This window comes from Oryzias melastigma, linkage group LG20 (genome assembly GCF_002922805.2).
Source record: "Oryzias melastigma strain HK-1 linkage group LG20, ASM292280v2, whole genome shotgun sequence".
Classification (NCBI taxonomy): domain Eukaryota; kingdom Metazoa; phylum Chordata; class Actinopteri; order Beloniformes; family Adrianichthyidae; genus Oryzias; species Oryzias melastigma.
Genome location: NC_050531.1, coordinates 22,937,852 through 22,954,159, shown reverse-complemented (window position 1 = coordinate 22,954,159; position 16,308 = coordinate 22,937,852). Strand labels below are relative to the sequence as shown.

Below are 16,308 nucleotides of genomic sequence, written 5' to 3'. Positions count from 1 at the left end.
AGGATTAACAGGAAACAAAGGGCTCTCTCATAGAAGGGTTTTTTCAGTCTGTCCTCAGAGGGAAAATGTTTGACCTTTTTCAGATTAAGACAATTGAACATTTCTCTAAATCACCCACAAAGACCTACTGATTCCCTCTTTATTGTTTTAAACAAATGATCTGAAACATCTCTGCTATCAGAAGCCTTTTCTAATCTATCAGAATCTCTGTTCCTTCAGTTCACTGAACTCAAACATCACAAAGAATTTCTCCTAAAGGACCACAAAGCTTCATCTGAAACAAGTGACTATCGGAGCAGCATGAGGATTAAAGCTGCAGCTGCTGCACGATGCTCATTTCTGGTTCCTTGCTTCTAAGGAGGGCATCGTGGTCTTATAATATACCGCTCACAAAAATTAAAGGAGCACTTTAAAGAAACACATTAGATCCATCAGATCTCAACATGAAGTTGGATATCTACACAAATACCGACAGGACAGTGTCTTAGGAACAAAAGGATGCCAAGTCTTTTAATGGAAATAAAGGTTTTCAGCCTACAGAGGTTCATTTGTGTAGACACCATAAAATCAGATGACAGAGTACTTTATTAATCCCGAAGAACCTTGCAATTCATCCATTGCACCAAACACACAAGCAGTAAATAAAAGCAAGAACAGCTATAGACATATTAAAAGCATTAAAATTATGGAGCTGTTAGAAAGCAATTAAAATAGTTAAAATTAATAACAACTGTCCTAAAACCATAGTTGTAAAATTCACAAAAAATATTGTACGAATAAATAAATAAAAATAGCTACTCGTTCAGACGCCCCCTCTTGCCCCCCAGCTGCATTTAAATTAAATGAAGATGTGGCAGGCTATTCCATTTTTTCAAAACTTCATTTCTGCAACTCAAAATACTTTTCAGTATCTTGTGTGGCCCCCACCAGCTTGTATTCCTGCTTGACAACGTGGCGGCATGCTCCTAATGAGACGACGGATGGTGTCTTGTGGCATTTCCTCCCAGATCTGTGTGAGGGCATCCCTGAGCTGCTGTACAGTCTGAGGAGCAACCTGGCGGCGCCTAATGGACCCAAACATGTGAACTTAAAATGTTCCAATGTAGTCTGAGGTAGTATTACATCTACAAAGAACTATAGCATACTTATACTTAAGTACATTTAATAATTAAAAAAATGTAGGTAATTACTGTTTTTTGTTTTTTTCCTTTTTAGATAATTTCAGCACACTTTGAGCTACAAACCATTAAAAACTGTTACATACATAAACTAGACATAATTGATGTTTGTATTATTTTCATACTGAGTTCCATTTGTTTACATTTTAAAACCCCCTTAAAGTATTCCAGATTTTTTAAAATTACTTATCTGCACCACGAGGAACCTTTGTTGTGATTTGTTTGTTTCCGTGGAACACATTACGCTGACGGACCAAACAAAAAGATTGCGCACTCTCCGACTTTCCCGCCTGCAGTTGATGCCTTAAAGTGAATTTCGCAGTAAAACTCAGATTTGACTCTCTGAATCCAGATGAGGTTTCGGGGGAAGATCGTGGACGTGGCGTGTCTGAATCACTTCACCCGTGAGTCTCTTCAAACCGCGGGAAACTACCGAAAATAGACCGCCGGTGATGATGCGATCTTTACCACGAGCCATTTTTATCTGGATTTAAACACAAATTACACACTTTCACGTCATGTCAAAGTCTTGTTTAATGTATCCAGAAAACCCATTTAATATGTTTCTGCTGAGTGACAACTTTGAAAAAAATGTTTGTCTTGTCCCGTTGCATTTTGGGAAATGTAGTTTAAGCGAGGATGTCTTTGGGGCGCTTTTAACCACTGTCGTGCATTTCTGTAGTTGAAATGTTTGTGTCGGCCCTTTATGTCAATTTAAAACATGTTTGAATAACTTTAAACAATTATTTCATCATTCAATCATTACCAATAATATAAACTTTTTTAATGTCTTAAAAATGAAGAAGAAAACTGCTGTTGGCCCAAACAACCTGGATTCCTTTATCTTATAAACGCACAGATGCAAAAATATGAAATAAATACAAGTGCCAAAAACGTTACTGTGAATCTGGCACATTATTGTAGGATAATCGCTACTATTTTTTGAAGGAAATCCCATTGTCCTGTCTAAATGTTGGCTGAAAGCCTCCAATAGCAGGAGGTGTGAAAATGCTGAGCATGCGGGGTGCACGTGGTATGAATGTCTATGTCTGCATGTGAGCGGGCTCCGTGTGTTCAGGACTGACAGTGGTTGATAACTTCCTCCAGGAGTCGTCACCACCATCTCCAAGCTGACCAAGACGTGCGTGCTGCGGCTCAACCCGGACAAACTCTTCTTTGTCCTGTCGGGGAAAGTGGCCAATGGAGGAGTCGGCATGTGGTGTGAGCTGTCACAGGTGAGCTCACCTGCCATCCTTTGGTTTGGATGTGGCATTACAGGAATATTTTAAATATAATTCTAATTTTGATAACAGATGAATTTTCGTGCCTTCTGCTGACCTTGCTGCTTCCTCCTCCTTCAGGCTAACTTCTTTGACGAGTACCAGATGGAGGGCTTTAACCCAGAGAACAATGAGATTTGTCTGGAGGTGGCTCCAGAGAACCTGTCCAGAGCCCTGAAGACGGTCCAGAATGCCAAATCTGTTAAAGTCAAACTGACCAAGAAGCATTGCCCCTGTCTGACTGTCAGTGCTGAGCTGGTAAGTAAGTCCTGCTCTGAGGACTTCACCCTAGAGTTTCATCATATAGCTGACTACGAGTGAGCTCCCAGTCTCAGTTTACATTTCCTGGGTTTGGTGTGGTTCTGCTGGGTTAATTTATTTATCGATCGTCTGGGTTCTCACATTCATGATGTTCCAAGTATTGCGTTTATTTGAAGCTTTAAGCATCGCCTGCTGTCAACACTTGTGAGTATTCACCAAGCTGCAGGCTTGACCCGGATCTAAGTGTTTGGGCCGTGTGACCATCAGAACCATGACTGGATGAGGATGAGTGGGGTGTGAGGGAGGTGCTGCTTTCACTAAATGGGGAGTAGTTTGAATGTCAAGTCTGTACAGACGCATTGAGATGTCCTGTGGAGCGACTTTATTTGAACTTCAGTTCAAATAACTGAACTTTGGCAGAGAAGATGTGTCACATTAACCAATCAGGAACTCAGCTTTGACCTGTGACATGTTTATGACTTGATCAGTAGGATTCCAAAACCAACATCTGATTGTTTTCCTCCTGAAATTTATGCTTTTTTTATGTGGACAAATTAACAAAAAGATCCTCTAATTTCATTCTTATTTTGATTATTTCCTTCATTGGACTAGTGCAGGACAGCAAGTCGTGAAACTGGGTCACAGACAGACAGAAGTACCGCTGAAAGCGTCTGTCATTTAGACGTAGTTTTTGCAGTAGATGGTGAAGAAGTGGGAGAATCTCTGAATGATCTCATGAATCCAGACATGGAGACGTGATTACCCGTGGTTTTGTAGAGCTTTTTAAAAATAACTAAACCTGATCTCTCTGGACACAGATCGCTTTCAGTGTGAACGCAGCATTAGAGTCTTACTGAGTTTTTTGGTGGACTCACTTACATCTCACAAACAGGTTTTCATCTCCAGATCTTTGTGCTTCATCTGTTGCTTCTCCTCTCTTCCAGCCCACCATGTCGAGCATCAGCAGGGTGGTCACTCATGACGTTCCGGTGGACGTGATCCCCACAAGACTCTGGCACGAGCTAAAGGAGCCGAGCATGCCGGACTTTGATGTGAGAACCGTGTTTTTGTTTTTCTCTGATCAAAGTGGTGATTTAAATAAACTCCTCCCACAGGTCAGCATCTACCTGCCGCCTCTGAAGACCATAAAGAACGTGGTGGACAGAATGAAGAACCTCTCCAACTTCCTGGTAGGATTCAGCTTCCTCATTACAGAGGAACTTCTGCAGGTTTAGATGAGTCTAAACCTGGAGTGTCAAACTCGATCGCACAACTGGCTAAAATCCAAAACACACCTTAAGTTGAACAGGATAAACATTTATCGAACACAATAAAACTAAATATTTAAAACTTTAAAGATGTAACTTTTTAATATAATGATGAACTTGATAAATAGCATCACCTGAAATAATGTTAGTGTGAATGCTGTAACCTGAATTTGGCCGCTGAAGATGCTGAAATTGATAGTTGAAATCACTGAAGCTGATAGCCAGCTAAAATATTAGCTAAATGCCAAATAAGCCCAAAAAAACGAAACAAAAAAAAAACTTAGGCTAGCCAAAACAGCCAGAATGTAGCTGTAAAAATACCTAAACTTCAAAATAGCCCAAAAGACAAAAAATAAAATAAATAGGTCTAAACGCCTATAATGTGGCTGAAAAATTAGCTAAATTCCAAAATAGTCTAAAAAACTGAAAAATCCTAAATTGGCAGGAATATTATTCCAGAATAAATCAACTTAAACCTTAAATAACTTTAATATTTTACTCTCCATAAAAATATATTTTGTCAAAATTTAAACTAGTTAGAAATGAGCACAAGATAACATCGGACATTAATAACAATAAAATCAAATGATCTGGAGGGCCGGATCCGGCCCCCGGGCCTTGACTTTGACATGTGATCTAAATGAATAAATCAGGACTGACTTTGTGAGCAGGCTCGGTTCTGGTTTGATCCATAACTTTGGGTTTGACTGGGATAAAAGGACCTTGATTGAGGTTAATCCTCACTAAGACTGTGAGAACTCCCTGAATTCTGCCAGCTTCATCTTCTGGAGATGCGTTCAGCTCTCATTTGGGTTTCAGGTCATTGAGGCCAACATGAACGGAAAGATGAACCTGAAGATCGAGACCGACCTGGTTTCTGTCTCCACCCACTTCAGAGATTTAGGAAACCCTCCTTCAGGTAAAAGGAGTTCCAGCGTAGATCTCCTTCTCTTCATCTGAGGGAACTGCGTCTAAAGAACCTTCTGGATCTGATGACTTCCTCTCACCCTGCAGGCGATGGCGCCTCTCAGGACGGCAGCCCGACCAGAGACCCGCACAGCATGGCGGAGGTCCGGGTGGACATCAGGAAGTTGCAGCAGTTCCTGGTGGGACAGCAGGTCAACCCCAGCAAGTCCATGTGCAGTGAGTGCAGCTGCAGGTCCTCAGACTGTCAGAAAGCTGTCTCCTAAAGCTGGGGGGGTCTGTGTCCCTTCATCTCAGATATCGTCCATCAGAGTGTGGTCCACCTGATTCTGCTGCATGAAGACGTCTCCCTGCAGTATTTCATCCCCAGCGTGGCGTAGACGCGAGCGGTTCCCCTGAGAGGATCGGGGTCCTGAGGAAGACGAGGATGACTCGGTTTGAGTTCACCAATAAACACGGGAGTCAGGAATGACTGTAACAGACTGAGGACTTTCCAACAAACCAGGGAAACTGAGACTGGCAATGTTCACGTCCAAGATCTTCATGATCAGATGTTCTGGTTTAAGGTTTCATGCAGTCACAGAGGGCAAACATTAAAAACCTGGTTAGAAAGCTGGTTCTGGTTCTTTTTGAGCTGCAGTCCAGGACCAGAATAGTGATGAAGGCCTTGAAAGATCTCAGAAGAAGTTCAGAGATGGGGCTGGATTGTCTCCTGAGCTGATGGGATGTCAGGGAGTGAGTGGATCTGTGGGTCATCAGCCCCCTTCATTTGTGGTTCAATGCCCCACTTCACCTCCAGAGGGCTCATTGGGTCTGGGGTTGGGTTGATAAAGTCGATTGATCAATCTGAATCGATTCAAGCTTAATAGATCAATAATCCATAAAAGTAGAGATCAATCTAACGCGTGAAGCTAAAATCCGCTAGCTTGATGCTAGCGTTCAATGGAATTTCCCATAGGAGGGCTAATGCTAACGCTCGGTCTAAGTGAACATCTTTATAAACTCACAGGCAGGAATTTTCAGACTAATTCAGGCTGTTTGGTTCATACCCTGTCCTGGCTACCATTGACTAAAGGCAGTTGGAGAACGACTGCTCGAATGAAGAAGCCGACTGTTTCGTCTCCACGGCTCCTTCCATCAGAGTCTCATTAATATCTGTAACCTGAAAAGACTGAACAGAATCTGAGCGTCTTCAAAACCACTGAGCTGTTGTTAAATAGGCACAATAATGCATATTAAATCACTGCAAATGTGTCTGAAATGACCCTCAATCCTTTTAAATTGATGTTTAAAATTGATTGTTTTGGTAAAAAAAAAAAAAAACTATTTTTATAGTAAACTGTGCAAAAGTACACTGAAAAAAAACTAATAAGATTTACTTAAGAAAATCCTCGTAACAATTTGCACTAACAAATATTGATTAAATTTGACTGCATTTATGAATATAAACTTAACTTCTTTACTAGAAAATTCTATGTATTTGCATAATATTTGAATTATTATGTAAATATTATGAGGAATAATTAAGTATATATTACTGATGCAAAAAGTTTGTTTTTTCAGTGTACATCATGAACATAAACCATTTTTTTACACACATTTTATAATAAATGTGTCTCATTGGACTCGTTTGGTTTGAATTAAAAGTACCGGTATGTTAAGTTACTAGAGTAGAACATGTTTCAAAGAAATTAATCCAAGTAATGCTAATTTGCCCTGTTATTCAGTGTCTTATGAGCTTCATGCTTCTATTTGAAATGAAGGATGACCTCTCTGTCAGCCAATCAGAGGCCAGGACAGACAGAAGGCCAAACCACATTCCTCCTTTCCTCTTCCTCCGCTCATCCAGGACCGGGTCACGGGGTCAGCCGTCTAACCAAAGATTCCCAGACTTCCCTCTCCCCGGTCATGTCCTCCACACCTCAGCTGATTGACTCAGTTCAATCTTAGGGCATGTTAGCTGCTTTCTGAGGAGACGGAACACTCAGGAGGAACCCAGTGGACTTTTCAGCTGTTTCTTGGACTGTACTGTCCGTTTTTATAATAAATATCAGTGTAAACTTGTACGACTGGTTGTTGTCCTCTTTTGAGGTCTCATAACTGTGTGGAGGACCAAAAGTGTAAGAAAATCATGTTTTTTCTTTTTTTACTTCATCCTAATAAGATTATCTTGGGGGATTTATGTACATAATTTATATGAAGCCCTTAAAATCCTGTCATTTTCTCAAAAATTGCACCAGTTCACCTTACAAATCAGAGCACTTTAAAGCTGAGCTCTGGTTGCACTTACCAACCTTGTGGCACACATGATAGCTACTATTCTAAAGTACTGGTGTCAGCATGGATGATCCCAAACTGAACAGTGTCAAGATTCTCTTCACTTCAGTGTCACTTATTTGCATCAATCCACAATATTACAAAACTCAGTGGTTGAATGAATGCCTCACTTTCTGTTATCAAATCAAAGTAATCTGTGAAATAGTTCCTGCAATACCTCCAGTGACCACTGCAGGCTGGTTACAAAATGGAGTCTTTTCTTAGCTAAGTTAATCTTTACTCCACAAATAAATGTTTGCTGTCTGGTGTTGGTTCAAAAAGCTGTTTATGTGCATGTCCACTAAAATATATATATATAAGGAGTTCTAATAAAGAATCAGAATGGAATGTAAGGGGTTTAGAGCGGTGCTGCCACAAACGACTATTTTAATAGTCGACTAATCACCGATTATTTTTTTCTGATTAGTCGACTAATCGAGTCATGTACAAACTGGATGTAAAGCACACATCATAACCATCATTAGATTTAAACAAGCTTAACATTAGATAAATAGCATTACCTGGTGTAATGCTAGTGTGAATTTGGCAGCTGAAGATGCTGAAATTAAAAGCTGAAATTACTGAAGCTAATAGCTGAAAACAGGGAAGCTGGTAGCTACCTGAAATATTAGTAAAATGCAAAATTACCCTAAAAAAAGCCTAAGTTATACAAAACTGCTAGCATGTCGCTGAAATATTAGCTAAACTCCAAATTAGCCTAAAAAAACTGAAAAATTCCTAAATTATTCAAAACAGCTAGCATGTGGCTGAAATGTTAGCTAAATTACAAAATACCCTAAAATAACAAAAAACCTAAATTAGCCAAAATAGCTAGCATGCAGCTGAAATACTAGCTAAATTTCAAATCAGATTTAAAAAAAATCCTAAATTAGCCAAAATGGCTAGCATGCACGTGAAATATTAGCTAAACTCAAATTATCCTAAAATCTGCAAAATTCCTAATTTAGCCAAAGCAGCTAGCATGTAGCTGAAATATTAGCTAAACTCAAAGTTAGCCTTAAAACCCTTAATAAATGCCAAAATAGTCCAAAAAGCTAGCATAATACCACTATAACTTCCATCTTTACTACACTTTGACTTCATATGATATAAAGTAACGACTAATCAACTATTAAATTAGTCGTCGACTATTTTAGTAGTCGATGAGTCGTTGACTAATCGTGGCAGCCCATTTTGGTGAAACCAAAGAATAGAAAATTTAAAATAAAACCTGTAAAATATCAAATATTTTCCAAAGACAGACTTTAAACTCTGTGTACATAAATGAAACTTTTATTTTCTCACCTTTGCAAACACGAACAATTCTAATGTTTTATTTGATAAGCCACAGCCATGCAGTCATTCACTAAAGCAGATACAGTCAAAGTTTACAGCAGGAGCAGTAAATCAAGGCGTCCCGACTGATCTTCAGTGTCCTTCACTTCACCTTCATCAAAGGTGGAGTTTTTGAGGCGGGGCTTGAAGCACTGAACATTTCTAGCAGCTTCAGCTTTTTTTTAAACATTAATCATAAAATAAAGTTATTCAAATATGTCAACTTTTTAGAAGCATTGAGCAAAAAGAGAGCAGATATTGTGGAAACTAGTTGTGTGATCAACCTTTTTTCTATAGTTTGAAGAGTCACAGCACCAGGTGAGTTGAAGCCATTGATTGTATGTGAGAACTGGACTGAGTGTGACACTACCCATAGAAAACGACTTACGTCTATCTCCAACAAATTGACGGCATTTCCGTTGAGTTTTTTCGCGATAGTGATGTTGTCAGTATCAAGAGCGAATCGGTCTGAGTCAATGTTTCTATGGCAACCAGGCTCACCAATCAAGAGTTAGAAGTCCACATCTCTACCACTTGAAAGCAGGCTACACAAAATCAGCCAATCAAATGTTAGACCACAAACTTTTGAGGTATCTGATTGGTCAGTTTATAACTTGAACTACATTTAAAAATAGGATTAGCAAGAAAATGTTGAAAAAGTAGCATAGCAAGAATGGTGAGGGGTCACTCAGTCCAGTTCTCATATACAGTCAATGGTTGATGCATACTTCCTGAATAAACCAGTACTCAGTTCTTTGTAGCATTTAGGAACAGTTCAGTCAAAGGCAAGGATGTAAAAGTGGAAACATTTCAGATTTCTGCTTTTCTCTTCATCACATGGAACACAAAGCTAATTCCTCCAGCAGTTGTTGAAGGTGTGACATCTCGCTGCTGGGAATACATTAACTCATTTTGTACAGACCAGGTCTTCTTTATTCAGATGTTCAAGTCTCATCTATAACGGGGTCCCCAAACTACGGCCCGCGGGCTGGATCAGGCCCGCCTCCACATTTGGCCCAGGCCCAAACACACTATCAAAAACACTGATCGAGAACCACACAGAACGTGACTTTTTATTCCACCCTTCTGCAGTCCGAACCAATATGGGGGAGGACAGAATTTTTATTGGTTTAATAGTGATTTTCTTTTTCTTTATTTATTATTATTTTTCTTCCGTACGTTTTTTGGAGCTTCAGCTAATTCAGCTATTACAAAATTCAGCTCTTTTAATGTTAACTATTTCCGACTCTTATAGTAATAAGGACTTCTAGGGTATTTTGGGGTTTAGCTAATATTTTAGCCACAGCCAAGCTAATTGAAGCTTTTTTCAGTTTTTTAGGCTAATTTGGAGATCAACTAATATTTCAGCCTTTTGCTAGTTGTTTTGGCAACATTGCACATTTCACCAGTTTTTTAGGGTAATTTGGGATTTAGCTTATATTTCAGCTATATACTGGCTTTTTTGGCTAATTCAGGTTTTTTCCGTTTTTTTAGGCTAATTTGGAGATTAACTAATATTTCAGCTACATGCTAGCTGTTTTGGCTAATTTAGATTTTTCTTCAGTGTTTTAGTCTAATTTGGCATTTTACTAATATTTTAGCTAGCTATCAGCTTCAGTGTTTTCAGCTATTAACTTCTGCCATTTCAGCTAACAACTTCAGTGTTTATAGTCATCATTTTCAGCATCTTCAGAAGCCACATTCAGTATTATTTGTTTCTATGAAGATTGCAGAAATTAATTACTTAAAATTTGGCTATGTGTGGCTATCTAGCAAACCGTAAATGTTTACGTTTAGGCTGTGATTGCTGCCCTTTTCCTGCAAACCGACCCCGGCCCACATCAGAGAAGAAAACAGTTCTGTGGCCCTCACAAGAAAATCTTTGGGGACCCCTGGTCTATAAGAGCCTTTGGAGTTTCTTGTCCATCCGACCTGATTTCCACAGGTCTTGGTTCCTTCCGTCTTCAACGTTTGAATCATAACTAAAACCCTGAAGGGACATAATATTCCCTCTCAAATCTTCTCCTGTTTCCATCATGTCAAACCATAGCATCACCCTGTCTCATCAACCGACGTATTAACTTTACTCAAACAGGTGAACATCAGCGGGATGGTGTCAGAGGCTTGATGGTCAGCTCTGAAATCAGTCCTTTCATGATTTCACTGAACATGAGTTGTCTCTGTGTGGAGCTGGAAGGTAATAAATGTCTGAAACCCACAAACGGTAGAAACTTCCAGGGATTCAGGAGTCTTCTGGGTGTTCTGTTGGATCTGTGTCCTTCATGTTCTTCGTTCACATCCTTCACTTAAAGTCAGACAAACTTGGTTCCTGCAGCTGATCGAGAGCAGATCCTGCAGAACCCTTTTGAATCTTTCTATGTGGTCTTTCAGGTCTAAAGGAAGTATCTCAGACCTGGTGGTTCAGGACAGCTGCTTCATGTCGTACATGGGCACCTCGGACTCCTCGCTCTTGCCCTCGTCATCCGCCGCCCTTGCGGCCCGTGGGCTGGTCTTGCGGCCCTTTGGGGGGGGTACTGGCATGGCTCCCTCGGAGGCTCCCTCGGCTCCCTCCTGGCCCTCCGCCACAGTCCTCTCCTTTTTCAAATTGAGCTTTGCCGGGACGTTCTTGGTGATGGTTTCCTTCAGCCTCTCTCCAGACTGCTTCAGCCTCTCCCCAGACTGACGGATCTTCTCGCGCCTCTCTGCAGTGACGATGCGTTCTCCTAGCTTGTTGACTTTACTGCTCATGTTCTCCTTAGAAAAGGTGGCTTTGAAGCTCTCTATGCGTGTCAGCCCTGTCTTCTTGGCTCTGCCGGCAGCTGAGGAGTCCGCCTCCTCCACCACCATGTACTCCTCATCAGACTCTGGGGGGAGCTCGAACTTGTCCGGTTCCACTTCGGCTCTGGCTGCTGCAGCCCCACTGGACTCTGCAGGCTCGCTTCCTGGTGTGACAGCTTTCACTTCCTGGTCACCCTGGAAGAAACCACAGGAAAGACTGTGAACATCTTTGTTCAGCACAAGCAGGAAGACCCCACATATGCAGCATTTCACGGAGTTCCTGGACAAAGTAGAAGCTGATGTAAGGTTTAAATGTGTCCATGAGTAAAGTGTGTCACGCAGACTCTCCACAAATAAACCGCAGCACCTGTTTTGCAGCTCAGCGCTGGACGGCAGGAGGCTAAACTTATCGTGGCTGCATCAAGAGTGCATCTGCCAGTAACTCTGATATCAGCTTTCACAAAAATGTTGAGACTGTAGAGAAGGTTAAACCTGGTTCAAACCCTTAATGCCCTCATTCCTTCACTGGTGGGTTTGAGCTGTTCAACCACAGCCTAGCACTGGAGTAAGATAAAGGAAGAAACCTTTGACCTGCTGACTCTGGGAATAAACCTGAAGAAGAACATCTAAACTCATGGTGCTCCATTACCAAGACAAACACAAGAGGATGAATATAAAAAGTGTTCAAACTTCTATTTGCTGTCCCTTGAATACTACCGATAAGAACTGCCAATACTTCATAGTATTTGACACTTGAGATGATGACATTTTCAAAGTGTCTTAAGCCAGAGTCCCCAAAAAAGTATAACTATCAAAAACTATCTTACAGTGTTAAGATTGGACACTGTTCAAGCATTGGACTGTACAAGCACCTTATAACGCTGGAGCTTTAGCTACTTCAACAACTGTAACTCTTTAACAGTGAACTCATTTAGCGTAAGGTCAAATCCGAATTCTTCCCCTACCCCTCCAATTGTGGGGGTATTTGAAGCTGTAGTGAGGTCCGAAATGTTTTTTTTATGGAAGAGTGGTAGGGACTAGCACAGGTATCCCTCCGCCAGTTGGGGGATTTGTTTCACACACGTGGGGGGAGGAGAAACTCATTTCTTCATTTGTTTGAACAGCAAACACATACATTTCTTTCAGCAAGGAAACAGCTGTTGAATTTAGGAATTACAAAGATATTATAAGGAGTTTTCAAACTGATAAAGAAAAAGTATCTAACTTCATGCTAAATTTAACTATCCCAATTTAACTTTCGGTGGGTGCTTGGATTGATTTGCAAAGCTGATTAATGCCTCCTCTCTTCATTTGGTTGAGTTTACCATTGGTCAGTGTTCTTAGGACAGAACCAGAAGATGACACAGCTCTGGAAAGTTCCAACAGCTGTTTGTTTGGGGGCGCTATTACTCAAAATTAGCTTAGGAAGGAGCGGGCTGTGGGCTTATGTCATTATCTCTCCTTAGTTCATGAGAGGTCTGTTTGTGAATTCGTTTGTGAAAAATATCCTTGTTTACTTATAGATGATCTACATCAGGGGTCCCCAACTGTTTTCTTCTCTGATGGGGGGCCGGGGTTGGTTTGTAGGGTAACAGAAAAAGTGTAACAATCACAGCCTAAACGGAAAGATGTACGGTTTTCCAGGAAAACACACAGTCAATTTTTTAATGATTCATTTCTGTAATCATCATAGAAAAAACAATGCTAAAACACTTTAAAAACTAGAGATATAGCATTACCTGTGGTAAATTAATCTATGAAGATGCTTAAATTGATGACAAAAACATTGAAGCTGATATCTGAAAACACTGATGCTGATAGCGAGCTAAAATATTAGCAAAGTGCCAAATTAGGCAAACAAAATCTAATTTAGCCAAAACAGCAAGCATAAAGCTAAAATATTAGCTAAACTTCAAAATAGCCTAGAAACTGAAAGAGAACTTAAATTAGCCAAAACAGCTAGCATGTTGCTGAACTATTAGCTAAAGCCAAATTTGCCTAAAAAATGGAAAAATGTGTAATTTTGTCAAAACAGCTAGCATAAAAGCTAAAATATTAGCTAAACTCAAAACTAGCCTAAAAACTGAAACAAGATTAAATTAACTAAAACAGCTAGCATGTAGCTGTGATGTTAGCTTAATGCTTAATTAGCCTAAAAAATTGGAAAAATGTCAAATTTAGCCAAAACTGTTTGTTGGGGTGTCCCAAAGGAGGAGGGCCGGATCCGGCCCTTTCTGAGCATCAAAATAACTTCAATCAACCACAACTGGTCTAAAGGGAACTGGTGTTGGTGGGTGGTAGTTTATTGGTAGAGTTGGAGTCCATTGCTGTCCTCTACGGCTCAGACGACAGACGATGGATTATTTTTACTTGCAAAGGAGAAAGCGGATATGTTGGTGAAATGATACTAAGGGATGATATTTATGACTGTAATAAAAGTATTAGAGAGGTAGATGCAGAAAACGGGCAGATGAAGCAGTTGATGGGCAGCAAGAAACCATGAAGCGACCAACAAGGAGCTTTGTCTCTAACTGACATTTCCTCCTTGAGTCAAACCTAAAACTGGCCTCAGAGCGGGTTGCAGCAAACAAAGTGAGCGGACCAGGGTTGCTAGGGGACAGGCAGACGTCTATATTAGGAGATGGTGAAGGTTCGTGCTCAGAATAACCCTTGTGTCAGAGCTCAGCTGGCCCAGTCACTTACAGAACAGCAGCCTCACCTCAGGTCTGACAGCTCAGCACACGCTGCCTGATTATCCAGGTTACAGAAGAAGACAAGAAATGTTCGGATGGGGTTTGTTGGCACGTTTAGGCTTGAGTTTAAAACGCAGACAGGGAGCAATAGTGGGAAAAAAGTTTGGCAATGGTTTCTGTAGTGCTGATGAGGAGAAACATGTGGTCACTTGTTCCAAAGTGTGGCTTGTTGGATTGTTGTTCTGAAGCACAAACCGCTCAATCTGACGATTTTGTTGTGCCGTGAGTGATGACATGATGTCAGTTACCATTTCTACCCGTCCAACAGAACAAATGGTTTGCCTTCACAAAGTCATGGGGAACTGAAAGTGATTATCTGCTGGGATTTATGACTTATCAAAAACCACATAGGAGTAACGGTTCGTTTCCAGTCGTCTTCACGTGCCAGAGCTACACCTGAGTCTTGGAGAAGTTCAAAACGCATTCAAGTCCAAAGTTTGGGTCAACTTTGGTCTTGAATGATTCCTGTCTGACAAGGACATTTTAACTTGACTGATTTTGCATCCTGACATGAGGATTGTGAGGCTTTGGTATAACTTTAATAAGGACGATCTACCTCACTTGCATCACTCTACCTACCCCTCAATAATTAAGCCTTCACTCTAAACCACATGTCAAAGTCAAGGCCCGGGGGCTGGATCCGGCTCTCCAGGTAATTCTATTTGGCCCACCAGATCCTTTTATTTTTCCTTTTCTTCTATTTTAGGCTCAGGGGTTTTATCTGACCAGGATGAAGACGTCATCTGCACCGAGTCTTACCGCCAAAAGACTTTGGACAAATTCATACAGATTTAAATCTATATTCACATTCCTAAGATCCCTCCTTATTGAAATGGCTACAGTAAAAACATATCTGTAACTAATCTGATCACGTTTAATGCTCAGTCACACTTTTGACAGGCATGAATCAAGGATTTTGGCATTAACACTCTGCCTATTGTGACATTTTAAAATCTGAATGTCATTATTATGAAGAGGAACTCACACCAAAAGCTCAAACAGCAGCACAGCGTTTGAATGTGAACCCTGTTACCTTTCCAGGTTGAGTATATGGACTATATGTGAGAACTGGACTGAGTGACCCCCCCCCCCCCCCCCCCGGGTGTTCCAAACAGGAAGTGGCTCCAAGAAACTAAAACCTCATAGACTTCTATAGAGAAATAAACAGCTATTACTCGGTCAGTCTATTGGTCAGAATAATCATTCTTGCTCTGACACATTTTTTACATGTTACTGATGATGTTTTTTTTCATAATATATTTTCTCTACTGCAAGTTATTCAAGTTTTAAACTGACCAGTCTGATGTCTTAATAAAAGAAGGTGTTCTCACGTCAAATATTTGAAACATTTGATTGACAGATTTTGTGTTCCAACAAACTCACTCCTGATTGGACAGCATGGTTGCCATAGAAATGTTGACTCCAACTGATTCCGACCAATCACTGCTTACTGGTTCCAACTTGACTGCAGGTGAAGCACAAAATTGTAGCGACTGAATTGTCTTAATTTGGTTGGAGCTGGAAGTAAAACATTTTCTATGCATGACGTCATTCACTCGGTCCAGTTCTCATATAGAGTCAACGGTCATGTAATATAGTTATGGGGGCTCCACAGAGGGTAAAATTAAGGTGGCACCAAATAAAAAAAACTCAACCTGCGTCTGGATGTTTCACAATCTCAAAAAGCCTGATTGGACAGCTACCGCCTAAAACTACATAAACCAAACAGAAGCTTCACAACCCGTGTGCCACAATATTAATAACAATGAAAGATAAGAGTACGGCAAAATGTATAAACCGTCATGCTATGTTCACACTTGGCTCAGAAACACGCGTTAAAGCAACCATTTCTATTCAGAGTGACTATCTGATGACCTCACCATTGAAGGACACAGGAAAGAACACCCCTCCGATTGTTACGACCTAAAGCACGTGTTAAAGTCAGATCCTTTTATTTTATAGTTATTAATGGCCCAATGTTAATTTTAACTTGTATCATTTTGACAAAATATATTTTTATGGAGAGTAAAATATTGAGTTATTCAAGGGGTAAGCTGATTTATTCTGGAATAATTTTCCTGCCTGTTTTTACTCATGGTAATGTTAAAAAGTTAAGTTTTTAAAGTCTTAAAAGTTTTAGTGTGTTCTCTAAATGTTTACTCTGTTCGACTGTGGAATGATTCTTGTGCCGAGTAAAAGTCACAGTTTTAAGATA

The 16,308-nt window shown here is 40.4% G+C and overlaps 2 protein-coding genes across 2 annotated transcripts in view; one reads left to right on the top strand and one right to left on the bottom strand.

Moving 5' to 3' along the window:
- The first annotated feature begins 1,395 nt into the window (after nucleotides 1-1,395).
- hus1 (HUS1 checkpoint clamp component) lies at nucleotides 1,396-5,523 on the top strand. The gene is made up of 8 exons (XM_024280634.2): nucleotides 1,396-1,582; nucleotides 2,286-2,413; nucleotides 2,540-2,716; nucleotides 3,664-3,771; nucleotides 3,835-3,909; nucleotides 4,807-4,906; nucleotides 5,002-5,130; nucleotides 5,209-5,523. The coding sequence occupies exons 1-8, from the start codon at nucleotides 1,531-1,533 to the stop codon at nucleotides 5,289-5,291; spliced, it is 852 nt and encodes a 283-aa protein (XP_024136402.1). The 5' UTR covers nucleotides 1,396-1,530; the 3' UTR covers nucleotides 5,292-5,523.
- A 4,603-nt stretch (nucleotides 5,524-10,126) lies between these two features.
- Nucleotides 10,127-16,308, bottom strand: part of cavin4b (caveolae associated protein 4b) — a 10,597-nt gene continuing 4,415 nt past the window's right edge. Inside the window, exon 2 of the mRNA XM_024280182.2 lies at nucleotides 10,127-11,535. Within this exon, the coding sequence (XP_024135950.1) occupies nucleotides 10,984-11,535 (552 nt within the window). The 3' untranslated portion in view covers nucleotides 10,127-10,983. The remainder of the gene's footprint in view (nucleotides 11,536-16,308) is intronic.

What these genes read in the sequence shown, in the direction of transcription:
- hus1 (XM_024280634.2), top strand. Translation starts at nt 1,531, where the DNA reads ATGAGGTTTCGGGGGAAGATCGTGGACGTGGCGTGTCTGAATCACTTC. An exon ending in TGACTGTCAGTGCTGAGCTG is followed by an intron (nt 2,717 to 3,663) that starts GTAAGTAAGTCC and finishes CCTCTCTTCCAG; the next exon opens with CCCACCATGTCGAGCATCAG. An exon ending in TTTAGGAAACCCTCCTTCAG is followed by an intron (nt 4,907 to 5,001) that starts GTAAAAGGAGTT and finishes CTCACCCTGCAG; the next exon opens with GCGATGGCGCCTCTCAGGAC.